Here is a 16,081-nt window from a genome sequence, read left to right as displayed (position 1 = left end):
ACATACTGTCTAGGTGGACCTGGACAAGTCATTTAACTTCCCAGTGACTGAGGCAACTCTCATATTCTAAGTTGCAGAGAAGATGCCAAACCCCAATGGTGGAAGGAGTTTCCCTCTACCAATGAAATCCCAGGCTAAGAATTCATCACTATTCTCAATCATTCATTTACTCAATAAACATTAATTTTGTGCAATGTATAAATGAGATAATGGAGTAAATATAAAGATAGCTAGGACACAATTCCTACCTTCAAGGAACTTTAACTCTCTACATGCATAAGTGATCCCATACCATCCCATCTTCTTCAGTAGATTGTTCCTCCTTCTCTTCCCTACTCTCTCATTTATTTCTAGCATCTTCCTACTTACCAACTGCTTTCCTGCCATATATAAACATGTTCATGTTTCTTCCATTCTCAAAAATTCTCACTAGATCCTTTCACCCTCGCTAGCTATCATTCCATAACTCTCTTCCCTTTTTGTGGCTAAACTCCTTGAGAAAGCCATCTACACTTAGTGATCCACTTCCTTTCTTCCCAGTTTCTTAACTCTCTATACTCCAGTACTGAAGCCATTATTCAACTGAAACTGTTCTCTCCATAATTACTAATGATCTTTTAATCAGCAAATTGAATGGCCTCTTTTCAATCTTCTTCCTTCTTGACTTCTTTGCAGCCTTTGATACTATATTCTATTTGGCTTTCAAAGCCTTCCATAACCCTGACCCCTTCCTACCTTTTCAATCTTCTTCTCCTCTCCATATATTCTACAATCTAAGTGACATTGGCTGTGTTGTTGTTCACTTAGAATATGTTATTTCCCAATTCCAGCATTCTCATACTTGGTCCCCTTTGCATAGAATTCTCTTCCTCTTTCTTCCCATGTCCTCACTTCCCTGGCTTTCTTCAAGTCTCAGTTAAAGGCTTACCTTTCCCAGTCCTCCTTAATCTTACTGCCTTCAGCATCTTCAATTAATCCTGTGTCTTGTTTGCACATAGCTCTTTTCATATTATCTACCTCAATAGACTGGGAGCTCCTTAAGGGCAGAGATAATTAGGGGGTTTCGCCTTTCTTTGTATCTATCAAAAACCAGGCACACAGTAGACACCTAATGCTTGTTGACAGATTGACAGAATCTAGAAAAGGAGAAGGCCTGTGCACAGATAGATTGGATACAAGTTAGAACAGGATCACTTTAGAAAAAGAGTAAACAAGTACAACAATTAGGAGAGGAGTGAGTCACTGAGGAACTGGGGGAATTTCATGGAGAAGGTGAAATTGGAAAGATGCTAATGGACAGAGATGAGGGGGAGGAGAGAAGGGTGTTTGGGCAATATAAAATAAATGCAGTATATCAATGACTAAGCCAGAAACAATTTTTAAAACAGTCAAACTTGATATAGACTTGAAATAATCCCCAAATGATATTTAATATAGAATACCTATTACTGAATTGTTGAATCACTGAAATTCCTAATGAAATGAATTAGCTGGGGAATCTAAGGGTTTGTGTAACTTCCAAAATATAGCTGAGAATTAAGATCCCATCAGCTCATGGTAAAGGGGAAGGGAGGAAGCCTTTGGCACACCTCAATTGTACACTTCTATGTACTGTGTAATTCTGGGAAAGCCACTTAACTCACCCATGCCTCCATTTCCTCAACTGTGAATAGGAATTGATGACACTTGTAATATTTCCTTCAAAGGACTGTTGTGAGGATTGTGCTTTACAAACACTAGACTATTACCCAAAAAAATGGGAATCATTTTTATTGTGGTTATGAGAATTCCTTGAATGTGGATTATTTAATGACAAAACAATCTTCACATTCACATCAATTCTTCCTATCTCTAAGCAAAAAAGGAGAAACAACAAGAGCAACAAAAAGAAAAGAACCTTTGGCTCAGGAAAATATTTCACACTCATATATGCCTTGATTTTTAAAAATTTCCTTCTTCTTTAGAGAAACTAAAGATGATTATTTTCACTAGAAATATTCTACCTTTGTATACCTCATTCTTCTTTGAACCAGAAAAAAAATGGTGTAATTTTGGCTAAACTGATTTCATATTCAGCATCATGATATCTATGCCCAGTATTTTATAGAATGTCTTATGACTCACCATGTATCAGGAATTCTCTGATCATGGAAGCCCGTGGGTGCCAGGAGCACCATCTACAAAGGGGATTACTTTCATATAGGCTTTGGATTCAAAAGATGCTAAGATCCCTTTCCAATTCTTAAATCATAGAATTCTGGAACCTTGCTTCAAATTTTGCTCCTATATTTGTAGAACTTTCTACAATCACTGTGATCTTGGAAAAGTTATGGAACACTCTGGGTCCCACTTTACTCAGATGTAAAATAAAATGGTCCATTCCAGCTCTAGATCTAAGATCCTATGAATTGACATGAAGTCAAAGAAACTGAATATTTCAGGATTCTTACATTACAGGATTCTCATTCTCTCATTCTCTCTCTCTCTCTCTCTCTCTCTCTCTCTCTCTCTCTCTCTCTCTCTCTCTCTCTCTCTCTCTCTCCCTCTCTCTCTTTTTTTTTTTAATTGGAGGAAGGTGGGGGCACCTGGGTGGTGCAGTAGATAGAGCACCAGCCTTGAATTCAGGAGGACCAGAGTTCAAATTTGGTCTCAGACACTTAACCCTTCCTGGCTGTGTGACCCTGGGCAAGTCACTTAACCCCAGCCTCAGGGGGGGAAAAAAAAAGAAAGAAATTATTAACAAAAAAAAAAAAAAAAGAAAAAAGAAAAAAGAAAAAGAAAAAAAGAAATTGGGGGAAGGTGTTAAGGGAAAAATAGATTCTTAATGGCAATGCCAAAAAATTAGGTCATTATAACATTTTTAAATGATCAGAACAGAAGGAAATTCAGAAGGAAATATGCACAAGCAAGAAAGCTGCAGAAGTAATATGTACATATACATATACATACATATACATCTAAGTATTAAAAAAAACACACACTATGAAATGGAGATTCATACCAATATAGAATCCTCTTTTTATGTTCTCCTGTGTGTATGAAAAAAAAACCTTCACATTTAATTTCAGAATTTTAAAAAATATATATTATAAAGAAAATAGTGTCCTTGGAAGACTGAGTGCTAAAAAAACTACCCATATTTGAGGACCTCTGATTTCCCCAAAATATTGCTGGTCTCTATTAAACAATGGCAGCTTAATCTCTTCTCTGAGCTCCGTGGGATTATATGTTCTATTTTGTCCAGTTTTACATTACAAACAGGTGTTTGAGATGCTTCCTTCTTCCTTGAGATCAACACCCTGTCCTGATTGGTAACTTTGCCTGTAATGCTAAGCTAGAGACAACATCTTATTTTGATTACTCTAGACAAGGTAAAGAAGCCAGAGTGTATGGCAGAAATCCAGAACTTTGACAGCGTAGCATCACCTTGGCAGCATGGGAAAAGATCTCCATGTAAGTGGATGATTACATAGACTTTTCACCCAATAGAGCTGACCCCAAGCTCTTTTTCTTCCTTTTGACAGTTTTAACATTATTTTCTCTTCTATTTAAAAAAGGACAGCGATGGGATCTGTAATTTAATGTGAACTCTCAGAGAAACACGATTCCTCTGCCAGTTAATACTCTTGGGACATTGCCTAGAATATGAAGAGGTTCTGTGACTTGCCCAGAATTACACAGCCAGGGTCCCATAGGCAGAATTTGCACCCAGCTCTTGCTGGCTTTGAGATCAGTTCCTTGCAAAGGTAAATACCAAGTTTAAAAAAAATTAATTAATAGGACATGTATAACCTAGATATTTGCTGTCTTGGGAAAGGAGGGAAAAGGGAGGGAGTGAAAAAAAATTGGAACTCAAAATCTTACAAAAATGAATGTTGAAAATAATCTTTACATGTAATTGAGGGGAAAAATATTCTTAAAGTGCAAAAAATATAGGTAACATATCTTGTATTTCTAATTTCCTGAAAATAATACTTGGTTTTATGACGTCCCCCTGTATAATTCACAATTCAATGGTATTGAACTAACTACTAATAATTATCATCAAATGTTTGAAATTTGTGAAGCATTTTGCATTCACTTATCTGGTATAATCCCACCTATATATTATTAGACAATATTAATATAATATAGACAATATTAATAATATTTTAATTGATATTTTAGAGATAAGAAAATGGAAAAGGTGTTTATCGTCACAAAACCCGTAAGTGTCAGGAACAAGATTTTAATCCAATTCTTACCCCACTCTGGCTCCAAGGCCCAATCTACTATACTACATTGCCTCAGAGAGGGAGATATGTAAGAGATAACTTTGTATACTCTCCATATTCAGGGAGTTGCAGGCTCCAAATTGGGTTGCTCTCCAGGATGTGGAAGCAAGATTAGAAACTGAAGCCAGTACAAAGCAGCATAAATAATGCAATTCCTATTGTGAATTTGAAGTCAATAAAGGAGTTCAAATTTTAGTCCTGACACTTCTCAGTTGTGCGACTATAGGCATCATAGATCAAAGCTGGAAGGGATTTTTAAAGTCATGGAGCCCAAGCCCTTTATTGCCCACATGGAAAATCTGAAGCCTAAAGAGATTTGAATCACTAAGCATCAGAATGGATCTTCCTGAGTTCAAATCCAGCATCCTACCCCTTAAACCACACTGCTCTTCCTTATCCTCAGTGAATCTGTTTTCTCATTTGTAAAATGAAAACAATAGTGCTTACAGTAAACTCATCCCTCCCTCTGAGGGTTGTGAAAATGAGTTATTATCTGGAGAACCAAGTGCCCTAATAGATAGTTGGGATTTTGTGGATTAGACAAAGGGGCTTCCCAGAGACCCACATGATCAGCTGGCCTCTCCCACTCCCCAGTGCTATTTCTCAGTGATGCCAGTGATTCCCTCCAAGCACTACCTCACCTGGTCACATGTTCTATCAGAGCTGGGAAATAATCCCGGAACTTGTAGCAATCGTAGAATAGTAGGGCTTCCTCCTCTGTCAAGGTCATCTCTTTTTCCATCTTGATAACAAAGCCTTCCTTCTGGAGGAGCTCTTTGACGTTCTCTTAAAAGAGAAATAGAAAGCTGTTAGCATCTCGGTGACCAGGTGCTCAAGGGTTCATGGATGGGCTTTGCTGGAGAGGGAGGCCTAGTCCTCAGAAACAAAAAGATACCAGTTGGTGCCATTGGTAGTCGGTTGACCAATCACGCCAGATTCTTGTTCCCATGGGAACACTGAGTAAAATTGGAGGTCTTTGGCCAGGGAAAACTCTTCTGAACTAGAGCCAAAGTCCTCCTCCACTGATACCTACTGTTATTTGATTCAATCCAACTGACACTACTCGTTGGTAGTCTACAATAGAGCAGACATTGTGCTGGCTGCTAAGGAGACAAAGACAAAAACAAAATTGATCCTGCCTTCGAGGAGCCTGGATTTCTCAAACTTATTTTTCAGTTTTTGTGTTTCTCCCCTTCCTAGTCTATCCCCCACAGAATAATTTTTTAAAAAATCAAAAACCAAAACACTCTTTATAAATCTACATAGAAAAACTTTCTATTCGACTCTTAAAAAAAAAAAAAAAAAAATCTGTCCAGATAATGAGACTTGGTGCCAGTCAGACCCATCCACACCCTACCCCTTACTAGTGTTTTCTGCAATCTTCAGAGAGAACAGCTATCATTGAACAATTAATTAATCAACTAGAGTATAGTAGAAATGTGTGTACAGTAGATGTATATAGGTTTACTATATAGACATATATATTTTTTTCTCCCCACCAGGTGGTGCTAGTCAACAAAGCATTTGGATGGGCTTTATTAATGGTTGCAATATCCAGATGGCGCTCTGACAATGCACAAGGAATCTAGTAGATTCTTTCCTGGTCTAAGCACATTTAGAGCAACATGGCAAAATATACCCAGAAATTACACTCCCCCAAATCAGACAACTTTCATTTTCACTCTGTTCCTGAACTCTTTCTTTTAGGAGCCTCCCCTTCTGATTCATAATTGACTGACCTTAAGGAAAGGAGGAAGAACTCAAAATAGCAAGTTTGGAGAAAGAAATCTTGTAAGATTTAGCTGAGATTTCAAGAAGCAGAGGGAAGGATAAAAGTATTACAAGCCTTGGCAACTGCCTAAGCAAAGATAAAAATAGTGAGAGGCATCACATATGGGGAATAGCAACTAGTCTACCCTCAATGGGATAGAAAGGATATGAAGGAAAAGAATATGAAATCAGCCTGGAAAAATAGATTGGAATCAAATAACTTTAATAGAGTTCTAATGTCCAAGATATATAGGAAACTCTAATAGAATTTTCTAAGGTCAAAAGCCAGTAGATAAGGGCTCAAAGGACATGACCAAAGTTTCCAAAGAAGCAATGAAAATATTGACAACTATATGAAAAACATACCCCACATTGCTAAAGACGAAAAGAAATACAAACATAACAACTCTGAGATTTCATCTCACATTCAGAAAATCGGCAAAGACGACAAAAGATGAAAATGGTCAACGCTGGAAGGGATGTGAAAAAAACAAGCACATTAATGTACTGTTGGAAGAATTGTCATTTGATGCAAGAATTTTGAATTTTTATGAAGAAGATGACCAAATATACCTTGACTTTAAAAATTCCACTGCTAAATTTAGATAAGAACTCAAGTATAAGTGTGTATGAACTCAAAACCAAAAAGAAAACCATAAAAGCACATCTACGTGTAGAGAGAGGATTGTGAGAACTAAATGTGGATCACAACATGATATTCTCACTCTTTTTGTTATTTGCTTGCATTTTGTTTTCTTCCTCGTTTACTTTCGTTTTTGATCTGATTTTTCTTGTGCAGCAAGAGAATTGTATTAATATGTTTACACATATTGGATTTAACATATATTTTAACATGTATAACATTTATTGGATTTCTTGCCATCTAGGGGAGGGAGTAAGAGGAAGGCCTGGAAAATCTGAAACACAAGGTTATGTGAGGGTCAGTGTTGAAAAATTATCTGTGCATATGTTTTGAAATTAAAACATTTGGAATTCTAACCCCATTCACTTTTAAAGAGACAGAGCTGAGTGCTGGACAATGGGAACGTGCTAATAATCACGTCAATCTTGGGTCATATATCAGCCTTAGGTTAACTGTAGGTAGTCTTAATGTGAGATTTTCTTTCTCAATGACCAGTAGATTGGGGAAACTATAGAGAAGATTCTTGGTTAAATTTTTTTGTGTGTTTTTTTTTTCTTATTTTATTTTATTTTATTTTAGTGATTTTTTTTGTTTGTTTATTTTATTTTATAATTATAACTTTTTTTTTTTGACAGTACATATGCATGGGTAATTTTTTACAACATTATCCCTTGCACTTACTTCTGTTCAGATTTTTTCCCTTTCTCCCCCAACCCCCTCCCTCAGATGGCAGGCAGTCTTATACATGTTAAATATATTATAATTACAATATATGTATGTAGAACCGAATTTCTTGTTGCACAGGAAGAATTGGACTCAGAAGGTAAAAATAACAGTTTACACTCATTTCCCAGATTCTTGGTTAAGTTAGAATTATACTAGCTTCAATCAGAAGTCCCTTCCAGCTCTGAGCAATGCCACCAACTGTGCCAACTTTTTCATAGGGCTCTCTGAGAAAAAGTCCAGGATCCTTCTTTGCATTCAGCTACACCATTTTGATGTCTTCTGGTCCTATTTCCAGTGGGAAGGTCATTCCACGGATGGATCAACTCATGCAGAAACTGATGCGTATAATTTCTCCTAAATATCATAGGAAGCCGCTGATGATTTTTGAGTTTGGGAAGTGATGTGGTCATGCTTGTGCTTTGGGAATATTCATTTGGCAGTGCATAAAGGATGAGCTAGATTGGGGGAAAGCCACTGGAGCCACTCATTGCAATAACCCAGGAGATGAGGGACTAAATTAGGGGCTAGTCACATAAATGCAAGAAAAGGAGAGATATGGGGCAGCTAGGTGGCGTAGTGGATAGAGCATCAGCCTTGAATTCAGGAGGACCTAAATTCAAATCTGAACTCAGACACTTAACACTTCCTAGTTGTGTGACCCTGGGCAAGTCACTTAACCCCAGCCTCAGGAAGGAAAAAAAAAAAAAAAAAAAGGAGAGATGTGACATAGAGAGGAGGAGGAATTGGGAATTGATAAGACTTGGCAAAAGATTAATTTGAGAGCATGAGGGTCAGAGGAGAGTTAGAGATGATTTTTAGGTTGTGTGCCTGGGCAAGATAGGATAGACAGTGGTGGAAATAGAGAAATTAGAAGTTTGCATAGATTCAGAGGAAAGGTAATGGTTGTTGAACTTTTGGACATGTTGCGATTGAGATGTTTATAGGGCATCCAGATGGAGAAGTGAAACAAGTCAAGTAGAAGTGTAGCTCAGGAAGAGGTCTAAGGCTGGATATGTAGAGTTGGAAGTCATCTACATGAATGAAAAAGCAAAATACAAGCGAACAACAACAAAAAGAGTGAGAATGTTATATTGTGAGCCACACTCAGTTTCCTCAGTCCTCTTTCTGCCTGTAAATGGCTCTCTTCATCACGAGATCATTGGAACTAGTCTGAATCATCTCATTGTTGGAAAGAGTCACATTTATCAAAATTGACCATCGTATAATCTTGCTTTTGCTGTGTATAATGATCTCCTGGTTCTGCTCATTTCACTTTGTGTCAGTAAGATGTATAGTGAGTCTCTCCAGGTCTGTCTAAAATCATCCTCCTGATCATTTCTTATAGAACAACATTATTCCATAACATTCATATACCATTAGTTATTCTCCAACTGTTGGGTATCCATTCAGGAATTCAACATTTTTAAACAAGTTTTTTAATGTTTTAATATATAATTGAGGGGAAAATAAAACACTGTATATAAAAAAGAATTAGATGGACACCACATATTTTTTAGTCTGTGTCATGGGTTGTCCTTGCCGAGACTCATCACATTCAGGACTGTACCTGAAGTCTTTCCAGCCTCAAAGCTTTTGGATCATCACCCATACACCATAATGTGCCAGCTAAGCAGCATAACAAGGTTATAAAAGGTCATTTTCTCATTTCATTTCCTTTCAATGTGGAATTAAGAATCTTTTTTTTTTTTGCATATATCATCCAAAAGACAAGTTTAGCCAATAGTAAATGTTACTACCTACCCATAGTTCCATCTAGGAGATCAGGTCTGATTATAGCCAGTGTCCTTTCAACACACAACTCGAGATTTTTTGCCTTTGCAAAGTCTGGAAAAAATAGAATGATATGCCTCCTGGCCTGGTCAGGATCATCGATAAGGTCGCAAACATCTAACAGATCTTGCCTTTCCAAAAATTCTCGTAAACTGTGAAAGTGAAAACCATTATTACAGATTAAATGGAATTTATCATATATCAAATGGATCAATATTAAGAATTTGATGAGTACTACTAATACTTTACAGATGATAATATATTCAGATTTTCAACCTGTCTTTCTTCTATTATTTCATTCTGTCCCAGAACCACGAACTCTGAGAGGTAACTTTTTATTTCACTTGGAATCAGCCCATTATCCCACTCCCCAGTCATTTTCTTTTTTTGTAATAACTCGTTTTCTGAATACATGCAAAGATAGTTTTCAGCATTACCCTTTATAAAACCTTGTGTTTCAATTTTTTCTCCCTTCTCCACACCCTCCCCTAGACAGCAAACAATCCAATATGGGTTAAACATGTGCAATTCTTCTAAACATATTTCCAGATGCATCATATGCTGTGCAAGAAAAATCAGATCAAAAGAGGAGAAAAAAGAAAGAAAAAGAAGCAAGCAATAAGGGGTTTTTTTTGTTACATCAGTAACAAAAGGTGAAAAAACTATGTTTTGAACCACATTCAGTTCTCTCTCCAGATGTGGATGACACTTTCCATCAAAGTTGATCATCACATCCCTAATCATGTTACTATATACAATGTTTTCTTGGTTCTGCTCACTTCATCCAGAATCAGTTTATGAAAATCTTTCCAGGCCTTTTTTTCCCCTTCCTTCCTCCCTCCTTCCCTATTTCCCTCCCTCCCTCCCTCCTTCTCTCCTTCCCTCCCTCCCTCCCTCCCTCCCTCCCTCCCTTCCTTCCTTCCTTCCTTCCTTGGTTCTGCTCACTTCATCCAGAATCAGTTTATGAAAATCTTTCCAGGCCTTTTTTTCCCCTTCCTTCCTCCCTCCTTCCCTATTTCCCTCCCTCCCTCCCTCCTTCTCTCCTTCCCTCCCTCCCTCCCTTCCTTCCTTCCTTCCTTCCTTCCTTCCTTCCTTCCTTCCTTCCTTCCTTCCTTCCTTCCTTCTTTTCCTTCTTTCTTTCCTTCCTTCCTTCCTTCCAGGCAATTGAGGTTAAGTGACTTGCCCAGGGTCACATAGCTAGGAAGTATTGTCTGAGGCCAAATTTGAACTCAGGTCCTCCTGACTTCAAGGCTGGTGCTCTATCCACTACACCAACTAGCTGCCCTGTGGGATATATTTCTATTGAGCACTGCCTATTGAGGCAGTTCCTAATGCTGACTTTATGATGATAGTAATTCCATTAAGAGCAAAACACAGCCTCTCCAAAGCATTCCACCGCTTAGAAGCAGTTTCCCATTGAGTCTCTTAGTTAAGCGTATACAGGAATACTTTAAATCCATTAACCACTAAACAACAATCAGATATTCCCTTTAAAGTTTCATTTGAGCATCATGAGAGTTATGTGAGGGAAGTAGTTAAAGCACCAGAGGTTCAGAGACACTAAGGGCTTGCCACTATTTGAATTCAGAACTAATTCTTCTTTACTCCAAGCCCAGAGCTCTTTTTTCAACCACCATGCTATTTCTCACCAACTGGTTCTTAATTACATCCATCAGCTGACTTTGGAAACTTGAGCCTGTTCTTAAATCTCATAGGGAGGTAGCCATTGGAGCAGCTTTCTTATTTCTAAGCTTTGGGTGGAAATATGAGGGCTCCTCTAGGAGAGAGGTGATTGGGTAGCCAGAGTCTCTAGAATGGTTGGGTCAAATGAAACCTCTTCCAAAACAGAAAGCAGCAAGCCAGAATTTAGTGTCAGCTGGAAACAAATCACTTACTTTCTTCCAGACTCAGTTTCTGGAGCAGCTAGATGGTGCAGTGGATAGAGCACCAGCTTTGAATTCAGGAGGACCGGAGTTCAAATCTGCTCTCAGACACTTAACACTTCCTAGCTGTGTGACCCTGGGCAAGTCACTTAACCCCAGCCTCAGGGGGGGGAAAAAAAGACTCAGTTTCTTCATCTATAATATGATAAAAATGTAGTTCAGCAGAGTGAACAGTGTAATTAAAATCCATCTGCCTTTATCAGCTGTCTGTCTCCAGGCAAATCATTTAACTTCCATGTGCTCAGGCAAGGTCCTAAGAGCTTGTCTAGTTGATGGAGAGAATTCCCTACATTGATGAAATCCTACCTGCTTCTTTGCATACAATGAGGTTTAAAAGGCCTTCTCTCCTGGGATTAGATCTGGAAAGGATCTCACATGGCTTGTGACTGGAGCTTCTCATTTTGTAGGTGAGAACTAATTTTTCCCCAATCAACTAACAAGGATTTATTAAGCATCTACTGTATGTCAGGTACTATGCTTAGCACAGGTACTGGAAAGAACAAAGTAGTTCCTCGAGGAAATGTATGCACAGGTTAGGAAAGTTGCTATAAAAGCAAAAGAAACCCAAGGGGATATTAGTGGAACCCCAATATAGGAAGAGAAATAGGTCTGAGGGAAAATCAAGAAGGGTCTCAAGGAGGAAACTCAAGGGTCTCCTCCTCCTCCTCTTTCTCCTTCTTTTCTTCTTCAACTTCTTCTTTCTCCTCCTCTATTACATAGCTTCTTCTCCTTCTACTCCTCCTCCTTCTTCATTTTCTTTTCAACTTCTTTCTCCTCCTTCTCCTTTTTCATTTTCTTTTCAACTTTTCTCCTTCTTTTTTTCTTCAACTTCTTCTTTCTCCTCCTCTATTACATAGCTTCTTCTCCTTCTACTCCTCCTCCTTCTTCATTTTCTTTTCAACTTCTTTCTCCTCCTTCTCCTTCTTCATTTTCTTTTCAACTTCTTCCTCCTCCTTCTCCTTCTTCATTTTCTTTTCAACTTCTTTCTCCTCCTCCTTCTCCATTACATAGCTTCTTCTTCATCAATCATCATCTTCTTTCTTCTTTCCCTCCTCCTCCTTCTCCTCTTTCTCCTCTTTTTCTTCCTTCTCCTTCTTCATTTCAGTTCTATTTGACTCTTCATGACCTCTTGGTGTCACCTTCTGAGGGACAAGGGGTTTGTGAAAGTTGGCCCAGAAAGGAGAGAAAAAACCCAAACTCTATTCTCTGCAACAATTGCAAGTTATTTAGATGGTGAAGAGTTGATGTTAAGGAGCTGCCTCTGTAGCATTCCTAGTGTATATTGTTTCTGAGACAGTCTGATTCACAGACTAGTGGTAAGAATCTGAAGGTTTGGAGGGCCCTTGCAGTTCTGTGAGGGATTATATCTCCAGCAACCCCAGATTCATATCCTTCCAGGGAGAATCTAAGCATTTAGGGCTAAGAGGGACCATAAAGGGAAAACTAGTCTTCACAGAATGTCAGGAAACCCACTATTGTGTTTCTACTAAGGCAAACCCAAACCATAGAGTGATGAGATGAGTCTAAAGGGTTTTATAAATCACTGCAAAAAGAAGGGAAATTATATTGATCAGAAAAAGAGAACATTTTCTCAGATTCATAACCCTGGGGGCTCCTCTTCTAATATATCAATCTTTAGAGTTAGAAAAAGGCTTGAGCTTGTCCATGTTTAAGTTTTAACTGAAGTTATGAGACTTTTTTCTAAATTTATCTGAAGATAGGAATTGGAACAATATTTAAGACTAGTTTTTATGAACTAGTAATTATTAGGAGGCCACCAAATGGATGAAACCAAATCTTATCATACCTCATTGGCCTGTCCTCTTCTTCTTCTTCTTCTTCTTCATCTTCTTCTTCTTCGTCGTCTGATTCTTCTGATTCATCTTTATCTTCTAGGTCACCCTCTTTTTCTTCTAGTTGATCCTCTTCTTCTGCCTGATCTTCTTCTGCCTGATCTTCTTCTGGCTTATCTTCTTTTTCCTCTCCTCCTCCTTCTTCTTCTCCTCCTTCTCCTCCTCCTTCTCCTCCTCCTTCTCCTCCTCCTTCTCCTCCTCCTTCTTCTTCTTCAATTTCTTTTACTGGGGCTCCCATAGAAATGCCCAGAATATAACTCGGGTTACTTGTTGCATATAAGACAAAATCTTCAAAATCAAACTACAAAGAAATCAGATCTCAGTTATTTATTACAGAAGAACTGCTTCCCGCAATCATTAGAAATTATTGTTATTATAATTAATTTCACAAGATAAAACATATTTGTCATGTGATCATTTGTATGATTCAATATTTTTCTAGGAAATTCCAAAGGTAAAAATGTTAAATGCTTCCTAAATAGGTAAGGAAACCTGTTAATTGTATAATTATATAATATATATTTTATTATGTATGTAATATATAATATAAACCTGTTAATATAGTTGGAGGGGACCTTGGAAAGAGGCAAGTTCAAAACCTTCATTTTACAGCTAAGTAAACTGAGGTGTTAAAATTAAAAATGATTTATCTAGTCACATAGTCACTCATTGATATATACAAGACTAAAACTTCTGACCTAGTATTCTCCCTATAATCCTTTCTTGCCTATATTACATTTCCACTATGATAGGAAACAAGAATTCTGAAGAAGACATTAGAAGGACATACAAGGTGCTAACTGAAGGGATCAATATTAAGCCTAAATAAGAGAAAACATGGGAGAAGAAGTTACATGGTAACTGTCTTCAAGAATTTGAAAGGTTTCTTCCACTTGACTAAAGAAGGAAGTAGTAGGAGAAATGTGGGGAAATGATAGCAAGTCAGACTTTGGTTTCATTATTAAGAAAAACTTCCTAGTAGGAAGAGCTGACCAAAAGTAGAATTGCTCCCTCAGAAGATGCTAGGTTTCCTTTCTCTGGAAGCCTTTAAGTAGATGCTGGGTGACCACTTTGTTGAGGATGTTATAGGAGAATTCTTGTACAGAAATGGATTTGATGATGTGACCTTTGAAATCACTTCCAGCTTTTTCCTTCTGCAGTTCTGAGACATTCTTGCTGAGTTCAGGAATAGAAGGAAGAAGGGAAAGGATCCCATGTAATGAAATAGAAATATATCCAACAACTCAGAAGAAGTCCTAATGAAATGCTTTAACACATCTGGGGATAACAAAAAGTTGTGAGGGGGGAATATAATCACATATTAGACAAAGGATTAGGATCCAAATCCTCTCATTGGATATAGAACTATAGAGTAAAACACGTTAGATGAAATTTAATAAATGTACATTTCTATTCATGGGCTCAAAAAAATTAATCACATATTTGGACTTGGCTATTTTCAACAATGAGGTGATTCCAGGTAAGACTTGTGATGGAAAGAGCACCCAAATTTGTAGAGAGAACTACAGAAAATATAGATCAAAGCATTTTCACCTTTTTTTGTTGTTGTTGTTAGCTTGTTTTTTTTTCCTTCCTTTTTTGTTTTTTTTTCCATTTTGATCTGATCTTTTTTGCACAACATAATAAATATAGAAATATGTTTAGAAGAATTGTGCACGTTTAACCTATATCAGATTGCTTGCTATCTTAAGGATGGGAAAGGAGGTACAAGAAGAAGAAAAATTTGGAACACAAAAGTTTGCCAAACTGAATGTTTAAAATTATCTTTGCATATATTGGGAAAAATAAAATAGTATTTAAAAATCAATCACAATAAGTACAAAATGAGATACATATGACTAAATAATATTTCATATGAAAAAGACTCAGATTTGTGTGGATTCTAAGTTGATTAAAAGTTGGTAATGTCACATATCGGCCAGGGAAGCCAAGGCAATATTGGGCAGCATTAACCAAAGCACGCACTCCAGAATGAGAAAGGGCTCAGTCCCATCATGTTCTGCCTTGGTATGATTATATCTAGACTGTCATGTTCAGCTCTAGGTGCCACATTTCAGGAAGAACATGGAAAATCTGGAACAAATCTAGAAGAGGAAGAAGACAATGAAGGAAAAGAGCCCAGAGTTTCTGTCCCACAAACATCATTGAGACCCCTTGACCTCAAGGAGTTTATACCTCACTACTGAGAGAAATACATGTACAAGGATAATTTGAAAAGAGATCTCTAATAACTGAGGATCATAGAAGACATTATACCTATGCTGAATCTCAAAGAAAGATAAATATATTTGAGAAGTGGAGATGAGGAGGGAGTACATCACAGGAATGGGAGACAGTCTATGTGACTGCATAGGAAAGGAAGGTGTGTCATATAGAATCCACAAAAGCAATATGAAATAAAACTGGAGCATAGTTGGAATCAGATTATGAAGGGTTTTAAATGCCAGGCTAAGAAGTTTGTATCATATGCTAGAGGTAATAGGGAGCCCTAGAAGGTTTTTAACAGAGAAGTAATATGTTCAGACCTATGTCTTAGGAAGAATTATTTTGTCAGCTTCATAAATTAGAGAGGAGAAAGGTTAGAATCAGGAAAGCAGTTAAGAAGCTCTTAAAATAATATGAGAGAGAGAAAGGTAGTGAGGACATGAACTAGGATAGCAGGTGTATGAATAAATAAGAGAAAGGGAGATAAATGCCAAAGGTCTGATGGAAGTATAATCAGCAAGACTAGACAACTGATTGGATTCAGGGAGTGACAGAGAAAAAAGAGGCAGATATGACTGAAGATACCAACTTAAGTAACAGAGTGGAGAGTGATCTCTTCATCAAAAGTACATTTATGTCTGCGAGGGCAGGGGGTTCTTGTCCTATGATCAGATGATGTCCTCCAATTCTAATAGATTTAGTAACTGGAAATGAGTTGATAGCTAATCGTTACCTGAGACCAAAAGCAGCTTCAAGTCAAAAGACTCACTGGCAATGAGTAAGAGACACAAATGTGAGTTGAAGGAAGAATGGGCAATTGAGAGCAGAGGCACAGAGATGTCTTCACAAAAAGAG

The 16,081-nt window shown here is 37.6% G+C and overlaps 1 protein-coding gene across 3 annotated transcripts in view; it reads right to left on the bottom strand.

Moving 5' to 3' along the window:
* Positions 1 to 16,081, bottom strand: part of NME8 (NME/NM23 family member 8) — a 57,109-nt gene that overhangs the window by 9,373 nt on the left and 31,655 nt on the right. For all 3 annotated transcript variants that reach the window (XM_074284478.1, XM_074284480.1, XM_074284479.1), the window contains 3 exons: positions 12,955 to 13,301; positions 9,175 to 9,356; positions 4,916 to 5,060 (listed from right to left, as the gene is read on the bottom strand). In XM_074284478.1, the coding sequence (XP_074140579.1) occupies positions 4,916 to 5,060; positions 9,175 to 9,356; positions 12,955 to 13,301 (674 nt within the window). The remainder of the gene's footprint in view (positions 1 to 4,915; positions 5,061 to 9,174; positions 9,357 to 12,954; positions 13,302 to 16,081) is intronic.

Source organism: Sminthopsis crassicaudata, chromosome 1 (assembly GCF_048593235.1).
Source record: "Sminthopsis crassicaudata isolate SCR6 chromosome 1, ASM4859323v1, whole genome shotgun sequence".
NCBI lineage: Eukaryota > Metazoa > Chordata > Mammalia > Dasyuromorphia > Dasyuridae > Sminthopsis > Sminthopsis crassicaudata.
The sequence above is the reverse complement of the archived record's forward strand: the minus strand, read 5'-3'. Positions and strand labels throughout refer to the sequence as shown.